Raw genomic sequence first — 16,782 nt, forward strand, 5'->3', positions numbered from 1 at the left:
TTTCACTTATTTATATATATATATATATATATTTCCATCCCAAAAATTACAATATAACCTTAATTATGATACGTTAAACATTATAATTATATTAAATATTTAATAAAAACAAAAAGTATATTATTTAATGTAAATACATTAACTTGTCATCTTCTATGCATTGTTATATATTCAAAAAATACGAACTAATTGCGCAGTCGTCTGACATACATGGAAACAAAGGTATTAATCTGCGTTTTCATGAAAGCCAATGAAAGCTATACTAAACGTTTATTGGTCGTTATATAAATACAAATCCAATTTGTAGCTTCAGACCAATAATTACCCCCTGGAAAAATTAGCTCTAACAGCTATTACTACAATGATGAAAATACTCATTGATAAATAAGATTGTTTTGTAACTTGATGTATTATACTCATGTTAGTTTGGAAACGGACACAAACATTTATTTCGACGACCCAAAAAGGCTTATGTTAGGAAAACCATAGCTTGTTGAAGAAAATAAATAATGGTAGGAAAAAGAGGTATTCTTGGCTTACGATTTAATCAAGATCAAGGTACGTATTGTTTTGAATTAATGAAATTAATTCTTTATTTCTGACATCAAAATAAATTTTCTGAATTGCATTATACGATACTTTTTAAAAACAAAATATTTCTATTTTATTGTCTATTTAGGATGTTTTACATGTTGTATGGAATCTGGTTTAAGAATATATAATGTAGAACCTTTAGTCGAAAAAGCTCACTTTGAACAGGATCTTATGGGTAGCATTGCAATTGGAGAAATGCTTTGGAGAACAAATGTTATTGCTATAGTGGGTGGAGGTACACGTCCAAGATATGCAGAAAATACTGTTCTTATTTATGATGATCTTTCTAAAAAGTTTGTAATGGAAATTACTTTTACTAGTCCAATTAAAGCTGTTAGATTACGTAGAGACAAGTAAGTTGTAAAAGCTTTTTTTACTTTACATATATTTATAATGATTAAAAACTATGCAATAGAAATTATAAGAACATTTTTATGATTTAGAATGATAGTGGCTCTTCAAAAAGAGATACATGTCTTTTCATTTCCTACTCCCACAAGAAGATTATTAACATTGGAAACAAGAGATAATCCTAAAGGCTTAGTAGAAGTAGCTACTCTAGCAACAGCACAAAAACAATTATTGGCTTTTCCTGGTCACAAACTTGGTAGTGTACAATTGATAGATTTAGGTGCTACAGAAGCAGGAAGTTCTAGTGCTCCTGCCACACTTGCAGCACATCAGGTATTAATTTAATATTCTATTGTAAATATAATAAATAAATATAAAAAAGAAATATTAAATTTAAATGTTAATATTAGGGTGCATTGGCTTGTATCGCTGTTAATGGAAGTGGAACAATGGTTGCAACTGCTTCTGCTCAGGGTACATTAGTTAGAGTATGGGATTCCTTACGTAGACATTTACTTGTTGAGTTAAGAAGAGGTGCGGATCCTGCTACACTATATTGGTATTACTTAAAATTATATATGTATTTTATATTTTCATATTGCGATTCTTTCTAATTTGCGATTCTTTTAGTATAACATTTAGTAGAGATTCAGAATTCCTCTGTGTATCAAGTGACAAGGGAACTGTACATATATTTGCTTTAAAAGATACTCATCTGAACAGAAGATCTACGTATGTGAATACACTTAACTAACTTCTGAACCAAATATGATGCAAGCCTTAAAAGATTGACTTCTTTATAGTTTTTCAAAGATGGGATTTCTGGGAAATTATGTTGAAAGTCAGTGGGCATTGGCTACATTTACAGTACCACCAGAATGTGCTTGTGTTTGTGCATTTGGTAGAAGAAGTTCTGTGATAGGTAATGCTTATTGTTTGCATAATTCTTAACTTTTACTAATACGATATTAAATATATGTCCTCTTATTTTTCAGCTATATGTATGGATGGAACATTTCACAAGTATGTGTTCACTGCAGATGGTAATTGTAACCGTGAAGCATTCGATGTCTTCCTTGATGTATGCGATGATGATTTTTAACAAAACAATGTTATATTTACAAAAATTAAATTTTGTACATATTCAGAATTTTTTACTACAGTAAATAAAAACTTTATAGGGAAGTTAGCTAATTTCCATATATTTAACAAATAAGAAGAAACAAAGAACATCTAATTGTTATAAAAACTTTCGCAAATAATTTAATTTTGTTATTATTTAAATATAAACAAAATTTGATAATTGGATAAGATTACTAAAAATTACATTAGATTTATATCTTTCTAAGATGCTTTTATTATTAATACTCTATCTTATATAATTTAATTATTTCATTGGTTATTATGTAAGATAATGTTATACTTTACTTAATTTTACATAAAGCATTCAATAAAATCGATTTATTAAATGACTTTATCACGAGGAAGTTGTGTTTTGGCATGTTCTCTTATTGCCTCTAAAATAAATATTTCAAGATTAACAACTATTAATAATACTTCAAGTAATTTAATTGAATTACAATTTATACATACTGTAATGATTAATATTCATCATAGGGTGAATTAATATAGAATAAAGATATAATCCAATCACTCCTACAAAACTTCCCACAAAAATTCCATATCTCCAACCTTTAAAACGAGCCATATTATGCCTAAATTGAAAAATAATTAATACTAATAATATTAATTTTTACCAAAATTGTTAATTATAATTTTATAATAAAAATTATAAGCTGTCTACTTAAAATTAATTCGTAGATTATAGTATAAATACAATAAATAACCTTAAACTCCTGAATGTCACTGAAGTTATCCGATATTTTAATTGTAGTTGGTAACAATAACCGGAAATTATACTATTTGTTATGTTGTTAGACATGATTCATTCAAGGTCTATTAAACACTACTAAAGTTTATTGGATATTTATATCATTTTTTTAATGTATTAAAAGATAAAATAGATAAATCATATATATTTCTACGTATTTTATAAATCATAATCGATAATATCAGATTAATCTTGTGACTTTTCACTTTCGTGAAAAGTGTCGTCAATTGACAAGCTAGAGTCAGTTCCTGTTTTGGTTCTTTCTAGTTGTGTATTGCGTTGTAACAAGGCTAGTATTTCATTATATTTTAATAATTCATTTTTTTTCTATCTTAAATGTACTTAAACTAGAAAATCGTTTTCTTATATCTTATTTCACACATACATACATATTTACATTTTTTTAAATACTTTATTTTACAAGAATTTTGATGCACGTGGCGTTGCATGAATAGATCGGTTATGTCGAACTTTGAAGTTTCACACGTGCATTCACTTTATAAATTTTATGTTTTAGATTACACAACCATGCAGCTCCAAATTCGTGGCCAGCAAACACATGTTGTTGATTGCCAGAATGATGAAACGATTCTGGAAATTAAGGTATGATTAATTTTGAATTTTTAGATTACGAATTTAAATCATAAAGTATGTGATTCCTGATACCAGCCATTTTTGCACATTTTGCTAAGTAAAGCTTATAGATAAGACATCTTCACTTGAATGTTTTATCTGTATTTTTATTTGATATTCTATCATATCAGATACAATGATAGCATTAAATGATAATCTAACAATTGCATAATTTGCAATGTTAGAATGAGCAATAATGCTAAAATAATAAGAAAACTTCTTTAATTTATGTATGAACAAATATGTTCATACATCTTGTCTTGAGTTTTCAACATTTGTTTAATTTAACGCCTGGTGGGTCATTGATGACTGGCACTCAATTTTTCAGATTTTATTTAAAACATTTTTAATGTGTTTGTGATATCACAAAAGTATTATGCAAATACATCAATTTGTTAAAAATCAGTTTGATATTCAATATGTTCTATTTATAGAGAAAACTTGTTATAAACGCAAAATATTATTACGTTTTGCAGGAGAAACTGGCAGCACTGGAAAATATTGAAAATGTAGAGTTTAATCTTTACTGTGCTGGCAGTCTATTAGAAAATGAAGCTATTGTTGGAGACCTTCCATTTCATACCCTTGAATTAATAGTCCCTCTACTTGGAGGTAAATCTAGTTATAATGTTGATTTTAACTCAATTTAATTATTTATTTTTTATCATTTAAATATTCTTTTTTTTTTTCTTTTTTTTTCTTTTTTTTTTTAGGTAAAGTCCATGGTTCTTTAGCACGTGCTGGAAAAGTAAAGGCTCAAACTCCTAAGGTAAATTATAATTTGACATTTACTATGCACTATTGAATCTAAATTATAATTTGTATTAATCAAATTATAAAAAAGAATTAGTGCAATATTAAAAGCAGATTAAAGTGAAGTTAAGTACTGAATCTCAACTTAACTTTTCATGAATGTGCAATATTCATTTATATAAATCAACTCTTCAAATAAACTTATTAAATATATCTTTTCAGGTTGAAAAGCAAGAAAAAAGCAAAAAGAAGACTGGTCGTGCCAAGAGACGTATTCAATATAATCGTAGATTCGTGAATGTTGTTCAAACTTTCGGACGTCGACGTGGACCTAATGCTAATTCTAATTCTTAAAGAATTTTGTTATGTATCAAAATAATGAAATTTTATTAAAATAAATAAGTTATAATACAATTACCCGTCATAATTAATTTTGACCTTTAAATTATACTTTGTTATTAAGAGATCGTAAGACGTATGTAAATCAAATTTAAAGTATCTTCATATGAAAATAGAAAATTCGTTTTGTAAATATATTGACTCTTTTCTGTTATGATGTAAGCATGGGCATTTTATTAGGATTGCATCTAACAATGGATAATGTACAGTAAATCGATTATTGCCTAAAGACCGTAATTTTGTAGATTAAGGATCTGATATTTATCTTTTATTTATATTTCACATACAATAAAATATGCTGCGTGCTGTTCACATTTTAATAATAGCCGCATGCTCATAAAAAGAATATTTCAATATACGACTATAACTATGCTATATCAAGATTATAAGACTAGCATATGACTGTAAGGTAAAAACACTTTGCCCAGAATATTCTGGGCTTCGATGAGAAAGAATTAATAATTTAATTTAATGAATTCAACGTAAAATTAATTTATTAGCTTGCACCGATCACATGATCAAGTTTGCTTTTAGCGCACTCTGAACGAAAAATCTATATAAGAAAATTTTGTCCAGTTATAAAATATATATATGGTAGATGAATTCTGTTTGTTATATACGTTGATGTTATATTCGTGAAGTGCATTATAAATATGGCGAAATTGTTAGGTTTGGATAAGATCGGGAAGCTGTTCCAAATAATAAAACACAATAAAGGAATTATTAATTCTGTGAAGACATTATTTAGGTTATTATTTTTATCATATACATTTACATTTGAAAGTATATTGAAAAAACATGCAATTTCTCTTTTAGAATTATGTAGCGATTGTAAAGTTTCTTACGTCAAGTTATTTATTTTGAATTTTTAAATTTAGCAAACAAATAAAACTTATCATATACAGTTTCATCTTATATTGAAATTAAACTTTTTATTTTTGATTTTTTACTAAATATAAATATGATTATGTAATCAAATTATAGTTTAAAATGATATTGCATGTAGTAAATTAATATATAATAATAGTAAGTAAATAAGTAATTTAATGTAATAACACAGAAAATTTGTCATGTAATTATGATGTTACATATTTTATTTTTATATAATTTTTTATGTTTATAAGAACTGATGATTTAAAATCAGGAGTCCTAATTGGTGAAGATAAATATGGGAATAAATATTATGAGAATAATATGTATTTTGTGGGTAAGAATTAAATATATATATATATATTACTTTTAAAAAAATTTATTAAAATATATAAATGATATGAAATGCATTTTAGGTCGTAACAGATGGGTCATATACTCAGAACATGTAGGATTAAATTATGATGGTTCACAAGTCCCACCAGAATGGTTTGGATGGTTACATTACAAGACTGACTTGCCACCTCATCAAGATCCATCACGACCAAATTACGAATGGATGTTAGATCATGAACAAAATTTTTCTGGTACTTCAAAGGCTTATATGCCTTATACAACAACAAAACCAAAAATTATACCTTGGAAGCCACCAACTTCAAAATAGACAATTAATGCTAGAGTGAAGTAGTCTACTATTGTTTCCATGATTCATATAATTAAAGCAGAATAATAAAATGAATCTGTAGATATTAATAGACATTTTATTCCGTGTTAGTACTATTTAGTATTATTTTACATTATACTGTAAAGTATTATGATATATATGATTAATTTTATGATATGTAATTTATAAAATACATGACATATATACTTTATTAAAGATCTGATAATTTAATAGTTCTTAATACAAGTAATTGTAGATTTTATCATTTAAATTTTTATCTATTAATGCTAGGTATAATTGCCAATTTAAATAAAATAAATGACAAAAGAAAAAAATATATATCTAAAATTAAATATTTAATTTTAGATTATATATAACAGATATATATAATAGAATTTATATTTAATATTTAGATTTAGAATATTTATTATATTTAGATTATAAATTAATATATCTAATATGTTTAAATTATATATAATAGAATTATATATAAAGATTATATATAAAAGATATATGTATGTATATGTATATATATATTCTAAACTTATGTACATATCGCGTATGAAACGCCTTCTCTGGAATTTCCTTTCAAGGCCTGACAATAGTCGGGACCGATAAGAAAAGTGGAAGCAGATATGGACCAAATCGTATTCGCATCAGCGGAAGTCATCTCTCTACTTCCACTAGAAGAATAGGATCACCACAACGAGAGGTTCTTTTTGAATTCAAACGTTTAGTTCGTTTAATCGATGAACACTATTTTCATACATTGGAAACGATCGGTTTATTATCTTTAGAAATTGCTACGTTGTTTTAATCACAATTTATTCTACGATTCTATTTAATAAATCTTAATAATTTTAATAACTTTCAAAGTTAACTAAAAAAAAAAAATCTTTTATTTCTCGCCAGAGGGTAATTTGAACGTCGATGCGTATACGAAACAGAGAGAATAATTTTTATTTAAATTTTAAATAGTTTTATAAATTTGAGCAAAAGTGTAATAGTGATGAGGTGGTTTACTGTACTTTCTTTATTATTAATTTGTTTAAGCCAGTGTATTATTTATTCAGAAGAAACACAGCAAAGTAAGTTATATGTTTTTGTTTTTAATTGTATTATTAAATCTTTATTAAGAATTAAAATCATACTTTTAAAAAATCAATTAACTTGATAGTACTTATGTTTTATTACATTATACGTAGTATACAATATCGCAAATAATACTGATCATTGAAATTTCACTGCAAGGAGAAACTGTTCAGAAAAATTTTAAAATAGAAGCGTATTTTATAGGAATGTAACTATATAACATTGAAATATTTTTCTTTACTTCCTTGTTAGATCGGTGCCCCGTTGTACGATTACTAAATGGGAGGGTACGTGCAAGGGCTAGAGGTAGAATCGTTAGATTTAATTGTAACGATGGTTACACTCTTGTGGGTAATAAATATTCCACGTGTATACATGGACAGTGGGACACACCAATACCAGTGTGTGTTAGTAAGTATTATTTTGTTTTGTTTATATAGATTAATTACTAATGTATGAAATTAATTTTTTATAATAATTATCTTTACATTGAAAGTAATTATATTCCTGCATATTTATAGATGCAGAATGTACACCTCTCCCTACACCCGAACACGCTTTAGTAGCGAAAAAACATGATGGTGCGATACTTATGTATTTCTGCGAAACTGGTTATGCTTTAATTGGAACATCTGAAATTTATTGCAACGGTCATAACTGGAACGCAACAGCTCCGTATTGTAGAGGTAATTTTATAAATAATTGGATATTTTATATTTCGGGCATATATACTTTAACGTGTATATATATTCGAGGAAAATGAGTATGAAAATGAAATAGATACAAACGCGACTGCACCTACAAGATGTGACTTCGAGAAACCGGATTTTTGCTGGTGGGAGCAGGATCCTCTACATGATTTTGACTGGCAACGACATAATTTCGAAACTCCGAGCTCGCATATTGGCACGGGGCCGACATATGATCATACATTGGGAGCTGGAAATGAAGGTACTTATTTAAAATATTTGCTGATATTACAGTTTCATTTTTGATATTTAACTTCAGGATATTACCTTTACATTGAGGCATCTGGACGTTTGGTAAATGATACAGCAAGAATTATTTCCCCTTTGTATAACTCTGTATTAACAGAATCTGGATGCTTTTCATTCTGGTAATTAAATAATATGTAAATAATATCAAAAATCTATTTATATGTTAGTTTCAATAATGTATTTCTAGGTATCACATGTATGGTACTGCGATGGGTGGTTTACGAATCTATTTCAAAGCAGAAACAGATATTAACCCACAGTTAATGTTTCATAAGGACGGTAATCAAGGAAATCAATGGTTACATGGTATTTTTACTTTACCGAAAGTAGATAAAAATTTTCAGGTCAGTGCACAATTATATAACTAGAATATATAGTTATATATGCAGTTTCTACTTTCATTTGAAATTATAGAGTTCATCTATTTATTAATTACTCTATAGATAATAATTGAAGGTATACGAGGTACAAGCTATGTAAGTGATATAGCTGTTGATGATATTGCTATTTTGCAAGGAAAAGAATGTGAGACAAACACAAGTGATATTGGTACTACCACCATGACAACTAATAATAATGGTATATTATCTATTAAATAAGAATGATAATTAAATTTTTTAGTTTATTTTAACTTTTACCAGAGCTTATGAAATATTACAAAATTTTCAGATCAAGTTGAAATAGTAAGTGCATCACAAACTTGTCAAGGGAAGTGTAACAATTTTCCTACATCTCAGATGATTAATGTTGAACCACAAGATGAAGAATCACCTGTATATAAAGTAGAACAGTGTCAATGTACATTGGATTGTGCAGAATACTCCCTCTGTTGTCCAGATTATGCAGAATATTGTGTTCTTGGTAATAATCCATTATTTAAATATATTCTGTAAAAATAATCATAATATATTAATTTAATGTTTAATAAAAAAAGTAAAACATATATACAATCTTTTCAAGATTCAAACATATATACAAACTTATTTAAGATTATTTATAGCTTTTACAGATGATGGAATTACTCAGGAGATTACAGAAGCTACCATTAGTACTACTACAAATCAAAATAGAAAAAATGTTACAAGATTGTTGCCAAATATTACTAAAGCTGTGAAGTATGAAACTACAACTTTGTCAACAACCATTAATCATAGTCATATATTTATAAATCCAAAAGATGATATCGATCCTAATATAACAAAACCACGAGAAACAGAAGTATCAAAACCAAAAATATTTGTAAAACCTACTATGAAGAGCACCACTGTTGTTCATGTAATTGTACCCATTACAGTACCTAAAACATCAACAAAGACTACATATAAATCAACGGCAACAACTACAAAACATATTGAAATAACTAAACAATATGGTAATATATTTAGTTTCTATTAGATTATATCATTTGTAATGAATGGATTAATACTACTATATTTATTTTCTAAGTATAACGTAATATTTTATTTCAGATCCACAAATAAGTGTGAGAATAGAAAAACCTAAAAAACTTAATCATAACAGTGGAAACATTGGACTGCCTAGTATTATTGGTTTAATTATTGGCGTATTGGCTGGAATTATTGTTGTTTCAATAGTAGCATTCTTCATAATTACAAGAAGGAAAACTTACAAACGTGGCACTGGTAATTCTTCGCTTTCTGAAGATAGTGATGTTCGTTTCTTAACTTCAGATGAAATACTTGATTTTAATTTGGCAAAGCCTAGTGATAATGATGAGTTGTAAAATTTATCATATGAATGATATAACACATTTTGCAAATATCTTTCGTTAAACGGAGTGTTAGCTCACTCTTCACACGTGAGCATAAATTGATAAGTTATATCCAATGTGGATAGGGTTAAGTATGATGCAACAACAATCATTGACATTTATCAATGAAACTGTGTTAGTGATTATCGTGGAACTGAAATATATAATAATGTTAAAAGTGTTTTGATTTTTATAATTTTAATTAGTTCAGACAAATTAATAACCAATTTTTATAGTGAAACGTTTTGTGGTATCAGGTTTGTGTGATATAACATCAAGAGCATATTATAACTGAAAAAGCATAAACAAAATCTAAATGCTTCATTCCAATTTTACAAATTTTATTTTAAAATAAATGTATAACATATTATACCAACTGTTTGTATATACTGAACTAATCATATATATAAAAAAAATATCTAGAAGTAATGTGTCTGTATTTTAATAAATGAATTTTCAAACTAGTTTATCGTAGATTTATATTCCATATATTTATACATCATTGGAGCATAATTTTTTTTCTTTTAAAGCTGAAATTATGTGCCTAATACTAGGTATCCAAGCACTACACAAACTGGTGTGATCTATCATCAATGCAATATGAAGTTTGTCTGCTTTATCAACATCTTCTTCTTTTAAAGCTAAAAACATTAAATAAATTCTACTTTAATTTCTATGCGTTTTATCTAAATAAATAATATATTAATTATATATTTTATATATTAAACTCACCCTTTGAAATGTCAAGTATTTTCTGCTGTATAAAATTATTTAATTTATTATCAAGCCAACAAGATTTCATTAAATCTAGTCTTTTTTGCACTTCATCTATTTTACTTTCCACCACATATTTTTTAATTATAAACTCTAAATTTGCCATTGTATCAACTAGAGCTTGTTGTTTGTCAAGTTTTGTTTCCATAGAAGTAAGTTGTGTGCTTGTATCAGAAGGAGTTATTAAAGGTGCATGAGGTGCTGTTTTCAAATCTAAAGGGGGAGGAGGTGGTAATGACATGCCTGCAGTATGAGACTGATATTCAGTATTGTTTCTTGCTGATTCCCCAGAAATTAAGGGAAATGGAACTCTTTTGTTCAGTATTCTTTTTGTAGGTGTATTTGTATTTCCTGGATATGGGGATGCCCATTTTGGCGTGTCATTCCAACCAGGATCATAAGAAGGTGGTAATGACTTTTGTGTAGAAATGGCATTATCTATAAAAGCCACATTTGTTACGTACTGAAGCAGAGATCGATTTGGGAAATTGTATTAATAAAAAAATACAAATTCATAATATAGAATATTTCTTATAAATTAAAATGACATTGTAATTTAAAATGACATTTATAACGTTTATATATTCATTAAAATGAAAAGTTTAGATTATAAAATGATAACAATGATTTCTAAAATTATGTATATATTACTTTTTGATTTACCTATTATATTATGTATTTCAACAATTGTTAAAGAAAACAAACCAATAAAGTGGAATTGTTACCTGAAGATTTTTCGTCCATTGTTATATTCAGAAAATACGTGAAAAATAATCCACAAACTTATAAAAAATCATTAATGATACTAAAAATTCTGCTATTAAATTTTATCTATATACTTTATATAGATGTTAATTTTATCTTTTATTAATAACCATATTGTTACATTTTAAATTTATTAAATTATTCCATTTTTCTCTTCCTTAGTCAATACATGTATACAAACATACATACACAATAGTAAACTAAAGTCAGATTTTCATGAATAGCAAAGTTTCAAATTTGTTATTTTAAGAACTCACCAGGAGAATCTAAAGCAATGAAAATGTGTTTATGAGAATTAAAGTGAAATGCTTGTCACATTATAAACGTTTTGCGAGAGCTGTATTGTTTGTACATTACGTGAGATATATATAATTAACTAGATTAGCTATTGTAAAAAATTTTACATTAAAATAAAATAACAATCATATTCGTTTATGTCATACATCTCATCATTTATACCTATCCATTCAAAAAGATAAATTTATTATTGGATGATTTGTTACACCTCAAAATTATAGGTTATTTTATTTGATAGTATTGTTAGTTTATAAATATCTTATTGCAATGGATGATCAAGCTTGTCCAAGATGCAAAACTACAAAATATCGAAATCCATCATTAAAGATGATGGTAAATGTTTGTGGGCATACCCTATGTGAGAACTGTGTAGACCTATTATTTTTAAAAGGTTTGTTGTTCTATATATGACATCTTAATACAATTTTTTAAACATTAACTATAGTTATACATGCAAATTATATTATATTTTATAATCTATTATATCATTTCAAGGTTCTGGATCCTGCCCAGAATGTCACATTCCACTGCGTAGAACTAATTTTCGAGTTCAAATGTTTGAAGATCCTATGGTAGAGAAAGAAGTAAATATCAGAAAAAAAATACTTAGGGATTTTAACAAAAAGGAAGAAGATTTTGCTACATTGCGCGAATACAATGATTATTTGGAAGAAGTTGAAAATATAATATATAATTTAGCCAATGATATTGATGTACTTGAAACAAATAAGAAAATAGATCAGTATAAAAAAGATAACAAGGATCAAATAAATAAGAGCAAATCTAAACTTGGTAGAAAAGAATATGAATTAGAAGAATTGTTAGAATTAGAAAAACAGCAGGAAGAAGAAAGACGGCTAGAGCTTGCTAGAGAAGAAATGGAAGCAAAGAAAAAAAAGATCAGAGATAAAGAGGCTTTAATAGATGAACTTACATTCTCTGAAGGCAATGCAAAAAATATTGTTGATACGTTTGCATCAGCAATACAGAATTCCAAGAAAGAAGCAAAGACTGCCTCTCCAAAAGCTACTCAATTTAGTACAGGAATAAAGTTTGGAAAACAAGGAACACAAAACTACTTACAAATTCCAAAAGTAGAAGAAGGACCAATGTTTACATATATTCCTCTTAGACAACAAACAGAAGGACCAGTTGTTCCTACTTGGCGTGAAATTCAAACTCGAGGATACATATCACATGTTCGTGCCGAGACAAAAGCAGAAAGAGCAGGAGGATTTAAAGCACATGTTGCATGTTTAAGAGCATTACAAGAAGCTATGGCTAGTTTATACCACAATCCTTCACAACATACAACAGAATTTACAACAGTTTGATTCTAAATATTATTGTAACATTTTGTGATATTTTCTTTTCACGTGATACATACAAAACCATAATCCGAAGTCTATGATTGGCTCTCAACTGTAGAAGACTATTAAAGATAAACGTACAAATACATTTAAACTACGTGCCAAAAGCTGTAAGTGCCTCTGTTCCATAGGTATTGCCTTTATACTAACTGCTATAGTTAACAAATGGTATTAATAATTTTACAAAAAACATAAAGTGTTTGCTATCTCATTATTTTCTTTTCGATATATGTAAATGTTGTCTTAGTAAGTTAATGTAGCTTATAGATAGTTATACAGTTATAAGTATTTAAACAAAAAATTAATCTATATGTATATTGCGTTCATTGAATTTTTAATTTAGGAGAAAAAATAGTCCAATAAATTATTGGAATTTAGAAATTAATCTATCAAAAAGAAGAAATAATATATTTTATTATCATAAAATTATTATATCATTGAATTATCTCTCTGAAAAAGGATGGAAATATGTTATCAGGGATATATTTTATGTGTATATATGAGATATTCCATTTAAATCAATCCCCTCGAATACAGTAATACAAAAAATATTAGAAATAAAAATTAAATAGTTCCATGAAGTACATAATGTGATTCATATGGGACATATGAAGATCAACTGTGTTCTTTAAATTAAATCATATGTTTTTGATTGTATTGGTCAATGTAGTTCGTCATTCTCTATAAAAAAGTATTAACCTATGTATATCGAAAAAGTCATCAGTTCAGAAAATATTTTAATTATAATATTACTCTCTGTAAGAAACTATCACTCTCCTATTACAACTAAGGTAATACTACTTTTATTACATTTTAGTAAATACCATTTATATATGATAAATATACTTTGAAAAATTAAAATATTTATGTATGAAACATGCAACAAATTACTTTTGTTCTAAATGTGATTAAAACAGTGGTGTGTAAATAGTTTAGCTTAAATACTTACATTTAATATTATATACATTTAATGTAGAAAAATTATAATGTAAGTGAAGAATCGTAGTATAATTCATGAACATTTAATTATTACATAATAATAATATATAATAATCGAAACCATGTAACTATTTAAACAATAATGTATCTCTAAACTTTATGTGGCTACTATACCACGTGAATATAAAATAATTTTAATATCAAATTTTATCTGCAGAATTGAAACTCGTAGAAATAGAATAAAAAATATAACAAAAAAGGTACCGGTCTTTGAACAACTTCAATAATTGACAAATTATTTTAATATTCGATTTCAACGAATCTACGTTGTATTAATAACGTATATAAATAGAATAAAAGTAATCTTTTGAATGGTTAAGAGAAAATATTTTTCGTTTCTATATATTTTGTTTCTATTAAAAGTAAATTCTTCGTTCAGTGATCTTTAATAGTTAACATAACTACACATATATCGTCTACAGTATTGACATTGTCGAGCCTCTTTTATCCGAAAGTTTATAAGTTTTCTATGCATTTGGTCTTTGTTTATATTTGCTTATTATCTTTACGTAGTAGGGTAATGCTTGTCTTCGCATCCTTCTAATTTTAGTATACGTACTGCAAATATCTGATTATATTTATCTATACTGTATATATGTATGTGTTCTGTCGGAACAAATACTTGTTTATATTTATCTGAACTGTAAGTAACCGAACTGTCTGTATAGTGTTATCTTGCTCGGATTTTTTGATATTATGTAAAATAATTTTTTTTATTTGCATTATTTTCTAGGAAAGTTGTTAAAACGGTTTGCTAATTACGAATTTGCATTCGTTTATAACCTATAATCATGTTTACAATGTCTAATAGTATTATTTTATTGTTTACAATGAGTATATTTTGCACGTTTATACAAATAAACATGACTGCAGATAATTCGTCTACACCAATTGTTATATGGCATGGTATGGGTAGGTATCATGTAAATATTTTGTTGCTATCAAAATTCATTAAGATTCATTATAGATATGCATGTAAATTAAAGATTTATTATGATGACAGGTGATAGTTGTTTTGGCTATGGTATTGATTATATAAAACACTTATTAAGGAAAAGTATACCTGGGGTTTATATCAAATGTGTTCATAAAGGAATTAATGAATTGCAGGTAATATTCATTAGTAACTAAAATATTTGTAGAAGTATATGTATATTCATTATGTAAATTCTTATTTATTTATAGGATATACAAAATAGTTATTTTGGTAATATTAATGATGATGTGAAACAAGTATGTGAAGAAATAGAGATGGATACAAATTTACAAAATGGTTACAATGCAATTGGTTTGTCACAAGGTGCACAATTTTTGTAAGTCCAATAAAAACTTCATTGTATTAACTGATTAAGGAATCTAATATTTGATATACGGAAAAATCATCTCTGAAGTTTTCAATTGAAATTATTTTATATTATGTGTTTTAAAGATTCATATTTATATAAATAATTTTATTGTTATATTTGCAGACGTGCCGTAGCCGAAAGATGTTCAACTCCACCAATGTTAAATCTTATATCCCTTGGTGGTCAACATCAAGGTGTTTATGGATTACCACGATGTATTGCTGTAGATCATATTATATGCGAGTATATTAGAGAAGCACTTACTTATGGAGCATATTCCAAGTACCTAAATATACTACATTTAAAAAATAATATATGAAGCATTAGAAAAAGTATTATTAAGTAAATTATATCAAAAGTATTAGAAAATATTGTTAATATATATAAACACATAAACATACATTAATATATATATATATTTCTTTTCTTTTATATATCTTCTCTTATATATATAATATATATATATATATTTTTTCTTTTTAAGCTTTGTCCAAGAAAAATTAATCCAAGCAGGATATTGGCATGATCCTGTGAAAGTAGATGAGTATAAAAGATACAGTCTTTTTCTAGCAGACATTAATAATGAATTAAATATAAATGAGGCATGTTGCTTTAATGTAAAATAAAATAATTATTTTAAAATAAGTAACTATTATATTTAATGTATTACGGATGACAAAATGAATGATCATATTTTGTACAATTTTTTTAGACATATAGAAATAATCTTAAAAACTTAAAATCTTTAGTTTTGGTAATGTTTGAAAATGATACTATGGTGCAGCCTAAAGAATCAGAATGGTTTGGATTTTATAAACCTGGTCAAAACAAAGAAATAGAAAGTTTGCAGGAATCTAGTTTATACAAAGAGGTAAACGTTAATATAACTTTCATAGATTTAAATTTTATTAAATAATTCTTTTATTTTAGGATCGTCTGGGTTTAAAAGAAATGGATAATTTAAATAAAATATATTTTCTTTCTGTTAAGGGCAATCATTTAAAATTTACAAATGAATGGTTCATGAAAAACATTGTGGACAAATTTCTTATATAAGAATAATAGGAATAATAATTATAAAAATAATGTTTATATCTTGATGAAGTAATGTTATAGCATTTAATGATGTGATATAAGTATATATTAATGCAATAATGAAATACTCGTTATTACTATTGATAAATATAATAAATTTGTAAATATAAAATTATTTTA

The 16,782-nt window shown here is 26.4% G+C and overlaps 8 protein-coding genes across 9 annotated transcripts; 6 read left to right on the forward strand and 2 right to left on the reverse strand.

Annotated features, from left to right (window-relative positions):
* The first annotated feature begins 314 nt into the window (after nt 1-314).
* LOC124426639 (WD repeat domain phosphoinositide-interacting protein 4-like) lies at nt 315-2,130 on the forward strand. The gene is made up of 7 exons (XM_046968567.1): nt 315-558; nt 680-947; nt 1,038-1,278; nt 1,356-1,504; nt 1,576-1,677; nt 1,749-1,867; nt 1,941-2,130. Exons 1-7 carry the CDS (start codon nt 510-512, stop codon nt 2,045-2,047), a joined length of 1,035 nt encoding a protein of 344 aa, XP_046824523.1. The 5' UTR covers nt 315-509; the 3' UTR covers nt 2,048-2,130.
* A 148-nt stretch (nt 2,131-2,278) lies between these two features.
* LOC124426643 lies at nt 2,279-2,922 on the reverse strand. The gene is made up of 3 exons (XM_046968571.1): nt 2,793-2,922; nt 2,539-2,660; nt 2,279-2,462 (listed from the first exon to the last, which is right to left on the reverse strand). The coding sequence occupies exons 1-3, from the start codon at nt 2,885-2,887 to the stop codon at nt 2,410-2,412; spliced, it is 270 nt and encodes an 89-aa protein (XP_046824527.1). The 5' UTR covers nt 2,888-2,922; the 3' UTR covers nt 2,279-2,409.
* A 70-nt stretch (nt 2,923-2,992) lies between these two features.
* Nucleotides 2,993-4,636, forward strand: LOC124426642. The gene is made up of 5 exons (XM_046968570.1): nt 2,993-3,125; nt 3,354-3,439; nt 3,946-4,081; nt 4,183-4,238; nt 4,445-4,636. The coding sequence occupies exons 2-5, from the start codon at nt 3,365-3,367 to the stop codon at nt 4,574-4,576; spliced, it is 399 nt and encodes a 132-aa protein (XP_046824526.1). The 5' UTR covers nt 2,993-3,125; nt 3,354-3,364; the 3' UTR covers nt 4,577-4,636.
* Nucleotides 4,637-5,182: 546 nt separating this feature from the next.
* LOC124426641 (probable NADH dehydrogenase [ubiquinone] 1 alpha subcomplex subunit 12) lies at nt 5,183-6,244 on the forward strand. Its single transcript, XM_046968569.1, has 3 exons — nt 5,183-5,369; nt 5,746-5,828; nt 5,908-6,244. Exons 1-3 carry the CDS (start codon nt 5,275-5,277, stop codon nt 6,153-6,155), a joined length of 426 nt encoding a protein of 141 aa, XP_046824525.1. The 5' UTR covers nt 5,183-5,274; the 3' UTR covers nt 6,156-6,244.
* A 375-nt stretch (nt 6,245-6,619) lies between these two features.
* On the forward strand, nt 6,620-10,197 carry LOC124427079 (MAM and LDL-receptor class A domain-containing protein 2-like). The gene is made up of 10 exons (XM_046969544.1): nt 6,620-7,243; nt 7,500-7,658; nt 7,769-7,933; nt 8,028-8,198; nt 8,256-8,364; nt 8,433-8,589; nt 8,689-8,824; nt 8,915-9,106; nt 9,246-9,617; nt 9,715-10,197. The coding sequence occupies exons 1-10, from the start codon at nt 7,165-7,167 to the stop codon at nt 9,987-9,989; spliced, it is 1,815 nt and encodes a 604-aa protein (XP_046825500.1). The 5' UTR covers nt 6,620-7,164; the 3' UTR covers nt 9,990-10,197.
* Nucleotides 10,198-10,478: 281 nt separating this feature from the next.
* LOC124427084 lies at nt 10,479-11,677 on the reverse strand. Its single transcript, XM_046969553.1, has 3 exons — nt 11,516-11,677; nt 10,749-11,228; nt 10,479-10,657 (listed from the first exon to the last, which is right to left on the reverse strand). Exons 1-3 carry the CDS (start codon nt 11,532-11,534, stop codon nt 10,509-10,511), a joined length of 648 nt encoding a protein of 215 aa, XP_046825509.1. The 5' UTR covers nt 11,535-11,677; the 3' UTR covers nt 10,479-10,508.
* Nucleotides 11,678-11,829: 152 nt separating this feature from the next.
* LOC124427081 (CDK-activating kinase assembly factor MAT1) lies at nt 11,830-14,547 on the forward strand. The gene is made up of 2 exons (XM_046969548.1): nt 11,830-12,243; nt 12,348-14,547. The coding sequence occupies exons 1-2, from the start codon at nt 12,120-12,122 to the stop codon at nt 13,184-13,186; spliced, it is 963 nt and encodes a 320-aa protein (XP_046825504.1). The 5' UTR covers nt 11,830-12,119; the 3' UTR covers nt 13,187-14,547.
* Nucleotides 14,548-14,684: 137 nt separating this feature from the next.
* On the forward strand, nt 14,685-16,777 carry LOC124427082 (palmitoyl-protein thioesterase 1). 2 transcript variants are annotated; one of them, XM_046969551.1, is made up of 8 exons: nt 14,685-14,864; nt 14,955-15,133; nt 15,208-15,331; nt 15,407-15,534; nt 15,691-15,849; nt 16,052-16,169; nt 16,280-16,438; nt 16,498-16,777. In XM_046969551.1, exons 2-8 carry the CDS (start codon nt 15,120-15,122, stop codon nt 16,621-16,623), a joined length of 828 nt encoding a protein of 275 aa, XP_046825507.1. In that variant the 5' UTR covers nt 14,685-14,864; nt 14,955-15,119; the 3' UTR covers nt 16,624-16,777. The 2 variants fall into 2 exon arrangements, with proteins under 2 accessions (XP_046825507.1, XP_046825506.1); XM_046969550.1 differs by having other exon boundaries at nt 15,225-15,331.
* Nucleotides 16,778-16,782: the final 5 nt, after the last annotated feature.

Source organism: Vespa crabro, chromosome 9 (genome assembly GCF_910589235.1).
Source record: "Vespa crabro chromosome 9, iyVesCrab1.2, whole genome shotgun sequence".
Lineage (NCBI taxonomy): Eukaryota > Metazoa > Arthropoda > Insecta > Hymenoptera > Vespidae > Vespa > Vespa crabro.

Coding starts and splice junctions, on each gene's coding strand:
- LOC124426639 (XM_046968567.1), top strand. CDS start 510: ATGGTAGGAAAAAGAGGTATTCTTGGCTTACGATTTAATCAAGATCAA. Junction 559..679: donor ACGATTTAATCAAGATCAAG/GTACGTATTGTT, acceptor TTGTCTATTTAG/GATGTTTTACATGTTGTATG. Junction 1,279..1,355: donor CCACACTTGCAGCACATCAG/GTATTAATTTAA, acceptor TGTTAATATTAG/GGTGCATTGGCTTGTATCGC.
- LOC124426643 (XM_046968571.1), bottom strand. CDS start 2,887: ATGTCTAACAACATAACAAATAGTATAATTTCCGGTTATTGTTACCAA. Junction 2,661..2,792: donor GTGACATTCAGGAGTTTAAG/GTTATTTATTGT, acceptor TTTTCAATTTAG/GCATAATATGGCTCGTTTTA. Junction 2,463..2,538: donor GATGAATATTAATCATTACA/GTATGTATAAAT, acceptor TATTTATTTTAG/AGGCAATAAGAGAACATGCC.
- LOC124426642 (XM_046968570.1), top strand. CDS start 3,365: ATGCAGCTCCAAATTCGTGGCCAGCAAACACATGTTGTTGATTGCCAG. Junction 3,440..3,945: donor AAACGATTCTGGAAATTAAG/GTATGATTAATT, acceptor TACGTTTTGCAG/GAGAAACTGGCAGCACTGGA. Junction 4,082..4,182: donor AATAGTCCCTCTACTTGGAG/GTAAATCTAGTT, acceptor TTTTTTTTTTAG/GTAAAGTCCATGGTTCTTTA.
- LOC124426641 (XM_046968569.1), top strand. CDS start 5,275: ATGGCGAAATTGTTAGGTTTGGATAAGATCGGGAAGCTGTTCCAAATA. Junction 5,370..5,745: donor TCTGTGAAGACATTATTTAG/GTTATTATTTTT, acceptor TATGTTTATAAG/AACTGATGATTTAAAATCAG. Junction 5,829..5,907: donor GAATAATATGTATTTTGTGG/GTAAGAATTAAA, acceptor AATGCATTTTAG/GTCGTAACAGATGGGTCATA.
- LOC124427079 (XM_046969544.1), top strand. CDS start 7,165: ATGAGGTGGTTTACTGTACTTTCTTTATTATTAATTTGTTTAAGCCAG. Junction 8,365..8,432: donor TCTGGATGCTTTTCATTCTG/GTAATTAAATAA, acceptor ATGTATTTCTAG/GTATCACATGTATGGTACTG. Junction 9,618..9,714: donor TGAAATAACTAAACAATATG/GTAATATATTTA, acceptor ATTTTATTTCAG/ATCCACAAATAAGTGTGAGA.
- LOC124427084 (XM_046969553.1), bottom strand. Junction 10,658..10,748: donor AATACTTGACATTTCAAAGG/GTGAGTTTAATA, acceptor TAATGTTTTTAG/CTTTAAAAGAAGAAGATGTT.
- LOC124427081 (XM_046969548.1), top strand. CDS start 12,120: ATGGATGATCAAGCTTGTCCAAGATGCAAAACTACAAAATATCGAAAT. Junction 12,244..12,347: donor AGACCTATTATTTTTAAAAG/GTTTGTTGTTCT, acceptor TATCATTTCAAG/GTTCTGGATCCTGCCCAGAA.
- LOC124427082 (XM_046969550.1), top strand. CDS start 15,013: ATGTTTACAATGTCTAATAGTATTATTTTATTGTTTACAATGAGTATA. Junction 15,535..15,690: donor TCACAAGGTGCACAATTTTT/GTAAGTCCAATA, acceptor TTATATTTGCAG/ACGTGCCGTAGCCGAAAGAT. Junction 16,439..16,497: donor AATCTAGTTTATACAAAGAG/GTAAACGTTAAT, acceptor CTTTTATTTTAG/GATCGTCTGGGTTTAAAAGA.